At 31.3% G+C, this 12358-nt stretch overlaps 1 protein-coding gene across 1 annotated transcript; it reads right to left on the bottom strand.

Moving 5' to 3' along the window:
- Positions 1-4405: 4405 nt before the first annotated feature.
- Positions 4406-6182, bottom strand: LOC112796204 (berberine bridge enzyme-like 21). The gene has a single exon (XM_025838557.3). It carries the CDS (start codon positions 6173-6175, stop codon positions 4586-4588), a length of 1590 nt encoding a protein of 529 aa, XP_025694342.1. The 5' UTR covers positions 6176-6182; the 3' UTR covers positions 4406-4585.
- Between the last annotated feature and the right edge of the window lie 6176 nt (positions 6183-12358).

The raw sequence follows: 12358 nt of genomic DNA, 5'->3' as shown, positions 1-12358 counted from the left end.
AATATTTTCTATCACATTTTTTTATTTTACTTAAAGAATTGAAAAGAAATTAAAAAGATATATTTTTATTGGAGTATCAACTATTAATTTTTAATTCTATTTGAATTTACCTTTCTTTTTGTATAAGAGTTAGGATAAAAGATTTTAATATAACTTTTTTTTTTGGGTCAAGTAAAGATTTTAAGATAACTTTAAAATTGGTACTTTCTATTAAAATGGGCCAAGCAATAAGTAAAAATACATATATTTGGGCCTATTCTTTTTTAAAATTTGCCAAACAAAATCATATTAACACTACGCTTAACACAATTCACAAGTTACAAAATGCAACCATTAATGTAAGGTGCTTTTGGCATGTTGCAAAAAGTATAATTCTTTTTTAACCTATTTCGTAGGTTGCAAAAAAAATTTATTGGTCTTTTATGCTTTTTGCAAATTGCGAAAAATTTCTACCCCACCACAAATACTTAAATCTCGCCCAATACTAGTGCATTACAACAATGTTCTTTCCATATAAAAGTTAATTTTACAGGAATGACACTGACCACAAAACCATGCAAATAGTATTTGTGTTAGGTCAAATGGTTGACTATTTCAAAGTTAGTTAATTAAAATTTAAAACTCCTTGCTTGCAAAATGGACAGAAACATGATTGGAGATAGCTACGCCCATGATCACTTGATAGCCCAAAAACAGCAAAATTGCAAATGTCAGCAGCTTGATGATTATTTTATCAAAAAAGTGAATGGCATCATCAAAGGCATATCCGTATATCCCATGGAAGATGCTTTAATTCGCTCCACTACTTATTATCACACTACCCAACATGTTCCCCTCACTAGAGCACTATCATCATTCTATTTTGCTCTTGTCACCAACTGATGATGCACCTTCCTTGTTTTTTTCTTCCAAAATGAATCTCAATTTTAGATCCTCCTGCTGGGAGAGGATAACGGTGTTTTCAACAACAACAACAAGAATAACAGCTATGGCTTCAAGAGAGAAGAAAGTGCATCATATATGTTATTAGCAACCTAGTTTTAAGCCTTGACCTACAAGGGCAACTACTCATCCTTTGGCAATGTTATTCCATATCACATATATATATCAATAAAAATGTTACTGTGTAAGCAACCTTTATTTTGTTTTTGATGTCTTACTTCTTGTTTTGTCGCAATTTATGTTGCTTCTCACGATGAAACATATGTGTTTTCAATAAATATATATATTATATACATCAATCTCTGGTGGATTTTAACTTTATTTAATTTCTTCTTCTTCTGCTTTTTATACACGGGTTTGATGAATTGAACTCTTCCTTAGCTTGTTTGTTTGTTTGATTTAGTTTATTTCCAGATACATATCTATCTTAGGTCTGAGTAATAATGACGGCCATCATCCCTTTATATTGTATATAAATTATTAAATTATTATAGTGTATGATTCTATTCCATATATATACATATACCACACGTACGCTGTGTATATATATAAGTATAATATATGATTTGTTGTTATTTATTAATTATTGTGTCAGCAATTAGCGATTTGTTCAGTTGTCCATTCATTCGTTTATTTTAATAAAAGAATATACTAGTCTTGTTAAAAGTAAAAGCAAAGGTAGATCGATATTCAACGGAAGAAAAAGGACATTAGATAGCCAGATAGTTTACTTAGTTGATAAGAATTTAATTATAAGTCTCTCTATTGAGATGATAATTAATCATATTGCTGTGTTTTCGTAAGTATATATAAGACTAGGATGAATATATTCTGGAATGGAAGTCTAATATAATTATAGGACTTATGCTTAAATGGCTACTATAGCTTGGGAGAAGATGGTGATGCTACTCTTGAACTTTTCTATCTGTTCATGTAATTTACTTCCGAAGACAAAATTCTCTCTTCATATACTACGGTAAGTCTTAGGTATATATGTATATAGGAGACATTCATACTTGTATGAATTGAGAATTATCTAAAATAAATAGATCTATGAACACAACTTTTGCTTTTAGAATATATATGTATGAATATAACATTTTATTACTGCAATTATATTTTCGTTCCACAAAAATGTATGTGAAGTAGCTAGATGGATCTTTGAGGATTTCAAATCCAAAGTTACCGTGTTGAAAGCTTGAAACATATTCTCCAAACATGCAGGTTTGAGTCGTTCGTACCAACTTCTTGTGAGTTCCTTCCTTTAGGCTGCGTATAACAGGACAAGACATTAAAAATAGGACAGGACAAGATATTGATAGACAGAGACACAAAATTTTGTGTTTTGTATTCTATTTGGTGATAAATTATAATAAATTATGAAAATCCAATTTATTCTTTTTTTTCGTTCAAAAAATTTGAGATAAAAAATATAATAATAAAAAATATAATTATAAAAAATTAACAAAAATAATGAAAAAAAAATAAAAAATAAGTTGTGTCTCTTGTTAGTGTCTCTGTGTCCTTCCTATCAATGATAGATACAAATACACTAATTTAATGTCTCTAAACACATTGTTTCTATCCTATCTCTTTTGTCAAACACAATTTTATGTCTCAGTGTCTCTGTCTTAATACCCTGTTTTTGTAAACAAACGCATCCATTTATCCAGTTAAGTGATATTGAGTTAAAAATAAAAAATAAACACAGACACTCAGATAAAAATATTTGATTTCGTCTATTAAATATATTGTCATATATTAAATTTTTTATATATGATGTAAACTAAAAATATTGCTATATTCTTAAAATCATTCCAGCTTTGATATCAGATTTTTTATTTATTTAAAATTTACATTTTTAACACAAATTTTATTATTAGAGGATTGTTTTATCTTTTTATTATTTTTTATAAATTTTATAATATTATTTTTCTACTTTCATTATCATTTTGATACTTTTTTATTTTTTACAAATTTAATAATATTTTTACGAGTTAAATTTTTATTTATAATTCTTTTAATAATTTTTTTATTTTTAAAGATCTATATTTTAATTTATCAATTTTTATTGATAATTGTTATATTTTTAATCTAATAATTTTTATTTATTTTTTAATTTCTTGAATAGAATTTATTTTAAAATTTTAAATTTTAAAAAAATTATTTTACATTGATCTAAAAAATTCAATATCATTTAAATTAATATTAGTTAGAATTATTAATTTTTTGCCTATTAATTTAGATAATTTGTTTTTTTAACTTTAAATTTATTTATTGATTTAATTTTATTCATAGTTTACTTTTTTATTATTTAATAGTGACCTAAAAGAATGCCACATGTTCTTGATATATATGCTGCGCTGATCGATGCCAAACTTACTTAATTCTTCCCAAAAAAAAGGAAAAAAAGTAAATTGATTTCAGTTTTTCCGAAAAAAAATTTTCTTGCTTCTATAAAACCTATCTGTGTGCTCTAGGTTTTTTTTATTGTTCTGTCAACTTTATTATAATCCTGACTTTGCTTTGTCTTGTATAGTTAAGGTTGAAGATAGTTTGTGTCTTTATGCTGGTCAAGATTTTTTAATTAGTTTTGCAATTACCTTAATTAGAGAGTTAACTAGTTAAGTATATATTTGTCTTGAATTAACATTGAAAAATGATATTTTAAATTAAAAAAATAAATAATATTACGTATATATAAAAAATTAATCACTAAACCAATAATTATCGTGTATTTGTATATGAATATATATTGTTTAAATTATTTTTTCTAATAAAATTCTAAATTTATAAAAATACTTCATTGAGTTGTCGTATTTGCATGTCAAACATATTTCAGATACAATACTCATCGATATTTGTCCAATAAAAGTAATCATGTCTTAATGAAAAAAATAAAAATTACTTATCTCTAAACACATTTGGATACCCTTAAATATTATGACATGTTAGCGTGTCTAAATTTATTCTTAAATACTTTATATAATTAAAATAAAATATTAAAAATAATTAAAAATTAATTTATATTTTAATATCAATAAAATATCAAAATATTATTACGATTTATCTAAAAAGTACTTTATTTTTTATATACATTCATATCCTCATATTTTATAAGAATTTAAAATTCATATGTCCGGTGTGTCCCATGTTATATCACGTATCTGTATTTATGTGTTGGTGTGTCTCGTATGTGTATCTATTTCAGAATGTTCACACATGCATCATAAGTCCTCAAAATAAGTTTTTTTTTTATTTAAACCTGCTCACTACTGTGATTAAGTGCCATAATTAATACAGCTAAACGTTATTGTTAGGAGGAGCATGGAGAAGAAGTAATTAAATCCTGGGAACGATGAAACAATGTTGAAATTTATTAATATAACTTACGTATAAATGTAATTGGAAAAATAAGAATGAATAAAAAATGAAGTCTTGTATTTTATTTACTAACCACACTTGAATTATTATTCAAACATCAAAAAAAGGTACAGCATGCAATAGTCATAAATAGTTAAATATACCAATAGATGAAGCATTATTCACATGGAATAATTATTAGTATCTAACACAGAATTAAGAGCATCATTAGCTACTATGCTATGCTCTAAATTTCCATCCTTAGCTAGCAAATTAACTACTAGTGGTTGTTTGGAAGAATCGGAATACTCTGCTCATTCCTGAAAAAGTTATCAGGATCAACCGCAGTCTTAATCTTCACCAGCCTCTCAAAGTTTCCATTGAAGTACTTGGCCCCATAGACCTTCCCTTCTTCATAAGAATTCTTTCCAAATGTATTGATTCCAATGTCAAGGTCTCTATAATTCAAGAACGCACTTCTTGGATTCTTGGACACAAATGGAGTCATGTAACTATACAAGCTCCTAGTCTCATTAACAAAATTCTCAGCCGCGGCAGGAGATGAATCATTCCAATTCACAGAATACTGAATCTTGAACAAGTTCCCGGCACGGTGAGGGAAAGCGGTGGCGTCCGCCGGAATCTCAGCCATCTTCCCGCCGTAAGGATTGAACACAAGCGCAACCTTCCCCAGTTCAATAATCTTCTTCGCTATCCCCTCCAACGCTTCTTTGGAGATCGGAACCTGAACATAATCGGATTTTCTCTTGAGGAAACCAGCAGTATTGAGACGCCGATTCAGAATAATCTCCGGCTTAACACCGATCTTGTAATCATCGGGATTATTCAACCAAATCGCCGACTCAATCCAACTCATTTCAATGCAATTCTGTTTCTCGAGTCCAAGAAGAGGAAACTTCTTCTTCAATATCGAAACTGCCTCGTCAGCACCACCGAGAAAAAACGCTACAATACTGGCTTTAACCGTTTTGTTGGAAGGGAGCAAGAGAAGCCGAAGGAAAAACCTATCATCAATGGTTGGAGCAACTTGCTGCCACTGAACGGCAAGATCTGTTGCATTCTGTTCCAACGTCCTTTCCACGCGAAAAACGGTTACAGTTTCAGTTACAGGAACTAACTTAACTGTATACGACAAAACTACACCAAAACTCGCTCCGCCGCCGCCTCTAATAGCCCAAAAAAGATCCTCCCCCATGGCCTTTCTATCAAGAATTCTACCCTTAACATCAACGATTTTCGCGTCGATTACATTATCGACGGATAAACCGTATTTTCTCAACATGGCCCCGTAGCCTCCTCCGCTTATGTGGCCACCAACGCCAAGAGTGGTGCACAATCCAGCAGGGAAGCCATGGATTTTGCTATTTTTCCGTATATTATAGTAAAGTTCTCCGAGCGTGGCTCCGGCTTGAACCGTGGCAACTTGTTTTCCAATGTCGACGGTTATTTGCCGGAGATTGGACATGTCAAGAACGAAGTAGGGTTGTTGGGATCGGGAGACATACGAAAGGCCTTCGTAGTCATGGCCGCCGCTTCGGATCCTGATTTGGAGGCCAATCCTCTTGGCGCAGAGAACTGCAGCTTGAACGTCGGCTTCTTGAAGGGGTGTGATGATGAGCGATGGCTTTGGTGTTGTGGTTGTGTTCCACCTAGCGTTGCGGATGTAGTTTTCAAGAACTGTGGGGAAAGAAGCGTTGTTGTTGCGGTAGAGTATGTTGGAGAGTGTGCCTGAGAGGCAGGAGGGTGATGGTGGTGTTGGTGTTGGTGATGCCAAACAAGAAGAAAGGGTTAGAAGAACAAGAGAAGCTGCAAAGAAAAAACATGAAGGAGAAGCTGGCTTTTCTGCCATGGATGGGTTTGTGTGCGGAGATTGAAATTTTGGTGTTGGTAATGGCACGCTTTTATTCGCAAACAAAATCCGTTATCCTTTACTAATAATGATACTTTAACATATTATCATGCATTCATAGGTTTTTTTTGGGATAATTAAACTGTCATAAATAATCATTAGAAATTTTAGTAACTTAATCTGATTTGGTTGAATTTCTATTTAGAGAATTAGTTTTTATTTTTAATTTTAAGATTGGAATAGATTTTTCTCCGTGAGGGTTTGTCTTACCTTATTAGTTATGAAGAAATCTTCTAAAGGAGCAAATCATGCAAATACATTTTTGCTAGTGTATGTCTAAACCTTCTTTTCACGTTCATAGCAAATCTTCCATAAATTAAATTAAATAGTTCTTCATATCATACCATATATATATATATATCAAACTATCTTGCACCATTATTCCTTATTTCATCATTGGCATTATATATATAATGATACTACAGAATTTAATTTTCATGAATTATCAATATAATTTACAAAATAACTTTAATTAGTCGAGTGGTTCATCAGTCATCACTCACTCATCTATACAAATAAATATTGAAAATTCGAATTTTATTTTTTACATACAATTATTTATTGGCTAGCAACAAACTTTTAAATAAAATTTTGATTAACAACAGATTAATTCTTAATTTATCGATTATAAATAAAAAGTTATTTAAACACATAAATTTAATTAAATAATTGTTTAAAATTTTAATAATATCAATACATTAAAATTAAATTCTTATTATATTTTATTTGACAAATCGCATTTTGGTGTTAGTCTTCGTATGTCTCTCCTCCTCGCCATTTAAGAAAATATTAAATCTTAATTATAATATTTATCAATAATTACGAGATTTTTCGTAAGGCATATTTCATGCGATTTGTTAATAATAAATGATTAATGATTATTAAAATTAATTATTATTCAAACCTATTAATATCATTAATAATATCATAAAATTTTATGTAATTAATATTAATTAGTGTATGTATCCAATGCATGAAAATTATTTATTTTTTGTATTCATATTTAAAATATATTTTTTAATTATGAACATATTTAATTTATTTAACATATCTTCTATTTATATAATTATACATATATTTGATGATTTAATTTGCAACATTTTCATAGAATGTGAATCTCAATTTAAGTCCACCCCTATAATATATTAAGATAAATTTAAAAATAATTTATATAAAATTTAAAAATATTTTTGCAACTATTTCAATTTATTATAACTCATCAAGTTCTAGCACAATAAAAATACCGCACTGTTAAATTTATTATAAATTTTTTAATTTTATTTTCTAGTTAAAAATTCTATTATATTTATAAATTAAAAACACATAAATTTATTTCTAAAAATTCATCAAAATAAATTTAAACCAACTCATTTAAAAATGAATTATATAACTCTTGTCTATAAGAATGAGTCATCTCTTTTTTTGGGAATATTTTTTAATTTGGTTCAAAGCAAAAAAGAATTTACTGGAATTGGAGAGTCTTCAATATAATTGAGTAAAAATAGTATCCTTCCTAAAATAAATAGATATATATTTAGATTCTTAAATGCACTATATAAAACACTCTTATAAAATAATATTAAAATAAAGAATTAATTAAAAATAATATAAAATATATAATTGATTTATTATTGATATACAAATTATATAATTACTTCTTTATCGGCAATTAGAACCATTTTAATAGAAAATTTTCTGTCTTCACATTTCAAATTATTTTACACTTCATAATCGAAGTACTGTAATTTTATTTTTCCAAACTCTATATATGTTCGAACATTACTTTGATATCTCTAATAAGATCATACCTAAAAAAAATAACAAAATAAAAAATATATATTAAAATTTTAAATAATACTCTATTTAACAATATATTAAACCGAAGTTAAAATATAATCTAGTAATCATGACAATTCTTATATAATAAGTTAATTCTCTAATTTTAAAAAATTATGTATAATTATAGTATAATTTATGTAAATTACATTTAATGCATAATAACTAGTAATAAATTAGATTATTATCTTTCTTTTAATAATGTAATAATATACTTTTTTTATTAATTAATTTAAAACATTTATGCACGCATTATAACTTTAATAATGTATAAATCTTACCGTTCGCATATTAATATATATTAATATATATGTTATTTTTATTTTATTATATAATAAATTTATATATTATATTTATTTATGCTTAGTATTATTTAAAATATTATTTTACTCTCAAAATTCAAATTATTTTTAAGAGATTATAATTCTAATTATTAGGTTCTAATTGATTAGGTTTCAATTATGTTTAGTATTGTACATATAAATTGATTAGGTTCCATTTATTATTATTTTAAGGGGTTTAATTATTAGGTATTAATAGTTATTAAAAAGTCTCATACAATTTGTGTTAATACAAACAATATTTGATTCTTCTTTTTTCATGTATTCATTACAATAATAAGGATTTTTTATTTTAATAAATAAAATAAATATAATATTAACCAAAATAAATATTCTTACGAGAAATTATCGATTTAAATTCCTTTGACATATCTTGTTTATAGTGCAAACGATATGACAATGCGTATATCTCGTTTACAGTGTAAACGAGATATGGCACGTCAGCATGACACGTGTATATCTCGTTTATACTATAAACGAGATATGCGCAATGTCATCCCATTTACACTGTAAACGAGATATGGCCCGTACGCGCCTATATATAGAAGTCGTTTACAGCTTAGTTCCGGACCCCAATTTGACTTTGGCAACATTTTTCTTCCCTCTTTTAACCCCTTCTGACTATACATTTGACCAAAGCGGTGATGGGGCGCCAAGCGGAGAATGACGGGGACATCAATGGACTGAACGAGATGACACATTACGCCGGAGTTGCCGACTTCGAGGTTTGTTTCATTATGGTTGTTAAATTTAATGATATTGCCATTGTTAGGGTAGTCATGAAGTTCTGGAACGTTGGTATATGAGTTAGGAGTTATGTCTGTAGGCTTAATTTAGAACTCTATCCGCTTGTGCTAGGTTGGTATGACATAATTATTATTGGTTTGGAACTCTGTTATTCCTGTGCTATGTTGTTAGTATTTATAACGCTGTAGTTAGGATTTGCCTATTATTGAATATGTAATGTAGAGACATGTGTAGGCTAGAAAGTTGAAATATTGTATTCTTAAGGCTAAAATATTTTTGTTTTTCATTCTTCAGAGGCCTCGCCTCCTACTGCCCCGGCGAGTGAGCCATACTTTATCTCTACCAGACGCTATCGTCCCGTATCTGGCTGAGACCGGATTCGGCGACACCGTGCCCCTCTGGGATTTTACTTTTGACAATTCCCTGATTTCGGCACTGGTGGAGCGATGGCGTCCAGAGACGCACACGTTTTATTTCCCGTGGGGTGAGGTCACTATCACCCTGTAGGACGTGGGGTACCACCTAGGCCTACGCGCACACGGTAACCCTGTCGGGGGTGCTTCCGTGACTTTGGTAGGTGGTACCATACGGAAACGTGGGCGTTCGTGGCCTTGTTTCCAAACCTCCAACCACTGTCGCAATGCTAAAGCCAAATCTCCTTTCTGAAACGACCAGCCCCGTCCACCATCGCCGAGGAGACGCCCCTCAATGCATCCATGTACCACTCAAACCCGGCTTGACTTGGACTGTAAGCAGTGTTTATGAGGTATTGCTTGCCCTGGGCTGACTTGAACCGGCTGATGAAATTCGCAGCCATGTGTCTGATACAGTAAGCACGGAATGTCCTAGGGAGATGCCACCCACTATCATCGGAGCTTAGGGCAACCTTGATGGCCTGAGATCTGTCCGATATAACCAGTAAACCGTCTTGTGGGGTGATGTGGCACCTCAAATTAGTAAGATAGAACGACCATGACTCAGTGCTCTCAGACTCAACAATGGCAAAAGCAATTGGCAGTATGTTGCTGTTCTCGTCTTGCGCCACCGCTATAAGCAACACTCCACCGTACTTGCCATACAAATGTGTGCCGTCTACAAAGACAAATGGCTTGCAATGTGTTAAGTTAAGAAATTAACTAAATTAATTAATGATGTTAGACAATTATCTAACTAATATTAATTATTTGTAATTAAACATTGTAGGCTACAAATCAATACAGCAGCCCAATTGGATGAAATTAGAACAAGGCTGGTAGGCTAATAATACAAACGGTCGAAGAAAATCAAAGAAATGAAGTCAGATGGGTCAAATGGGTTGCAAATCAAAATCTGATCCAAGCCCGTATCCATAACTCCAAACTGATCCATCAAATTTGCTCTCACACCAAAAGCAACGTTCAATTCTGTATTTTGGTCAGAAATCAGAAAAGTGAGAAAGAGCTTCTTTCCTAAGCTATTCACCAAAGAAGCAAGAAAGAGAAGGTTAAGCAAATGGTAGAAGTCTAATCACCCATATCAATCTGAATCAAGAAGAGGTCAGAAGCTAAAGGTGATTTCATTTCCTTCTACATGCACATCTCATTTTCTTCTCTTCATCTTCAACTCTCTACCACTCCATATTGGAATATATGAGAAAGATGAAGTATGTTCTTTCCTGCTGTGCATCTACGGTTACAAGCATATCTTGGGGACCAAGTTGTGTTTCAATGGCCAAGATCTGGCTTACCATTGAAAGATGTTTTTTGTGTGTTGCTGTCCTGAGACTTTCGGTCAACTAAGGAGGTCATAATCAAAGTCCCTAATTTGAGTAAAAATGGAAGAAAGTGAACGGTTGAGTTGGTGAAGCACAAAGCTCAAGGTTTGACCTAGGAAACAGCAACATGCAAGGAGGTAAAAGAAGATTTTTCTTCATTCAGAATCAAGGAGAGATAACCCAGTGTATTGAGGTTTTGTTCTGTGAAGAAGCTCTCTGAAGAAGTTCATCTACTTGGACAGTGCTTTCTTTCAAAGAAGCATTCTGCCAAAATGAAGAGCTGAATCAGAGACATGCAAATCTGGTTTATCACATAGCAAATAGGCTGTTGAAGAATCAATCTCCATCATGTTTTACAGATTGTATTTTACTTTTCAAAATTTATCTTTCTGTAATTTCTTGAGTGAAAAGGCATATTGAGAGAGCTCAAGTAAAAGCCAATGAGTAGAAGAGGCTGAGTGATACACTTGAGAGAAAAGTCTAGAGTTATTTCAGATTTCTTTAGGTAAGTCTGTGTCTTGTATCTTGTACCTGTGAAGTACCCCTTTCTTAGTTAGGTGAGCACCAAGAGTGGATAGTTAGGTATTAGCATAACCAAGTCAAGTTAAGTTATTTGAGTGTGAAAGGATTGTGTCAATTCTGTGAAATTGATGTATGTAATACTTTAACTATAGTAGAAATTCCACCACTGCTGTGGTGGAGACTGGATGTAGATTGCATTACACAAGGCAACTGAACCAGGATACATGATGGTGTCAACTTCTCTCTTCTCTGCTCTGTTCTGCTTTCTGATATTCATGAGACAAAAATAAATTGTCTCATAAATTTTTCGCTGCTGAGTTCAAAAAGAATCAGAATTGAAAGTTTGCTTTAAAGGGTCATTTCAGTAACTAAAAAGAAAGGCATAGATTCAACCCCCCTTCTCTAAGCCTACTACAACATTCACAATGCTTGAAGGCCTCGACACATGACGGAAAAGCCCAAAACACTTTGTCGAACATGCAGTAGTCGCGCACCATGAGGTGTCCTTCATAGTACGATTTGACGTGTAGGTCACATATGGTGTCAGGGAAATAGCTCTGTAGTGCCTGAAGTAGTTTCGGCACCTTGTTATATGACTCTTCCCAATCACTATAGATCCATGCAATTGCCTTCTTCTTTGCCATCCACACCTTTCTGTATGAGGGTTTGAAGTAATAGCTTACCTGGACCGCACCTTGGAAGATCGAGATACTGACAGACGGGTTGGACTGAATCAAGGGCAATATGACTCTGTAGATGAGACCGCTATCTAATTGACGATGGTCTTGAGATATGGTGGGTGTCAGAGAGTTGTATGGTCCACCAAATCTCCAAACCTCCCTAATCACAACAAAAAATTTATTCTTACACAACATCTATAACCAAAATAACATATCATACAAAACTACTCAAATTCACAATTAA

Source organism: Arachis hypogaea, chromosome 4, assembly GCF_003086295.3.
Source record: "Arachis hypogaea cultivar Tifrunner chromosome 4, arahy.Tifrunner.gnm2.J5K5, whole genome shotgun sequence".
Lineage (NCBI taxonomy): Eukaryota > Viridiplantae > Streptophyta > Magnoliopsida > Fabales > Fabaceae > Arachis > Arachis hypogaea.
The sequence above is the reverse complement of the archived record's forward strand: the minus strand, read 5'-3'. Positions and strand labels throughout refer to the sequence as shown.

Excerpts from the sequence above, each read along its gene's own strand:
- LOC112796204 (XM_025838557.3), bottom strand. The coding sequence starts at position 6,175 with ATGGCAGAAAAGCCAGCTTCTCCTTCATGTTTTTTCTTTGCAGCTTCT.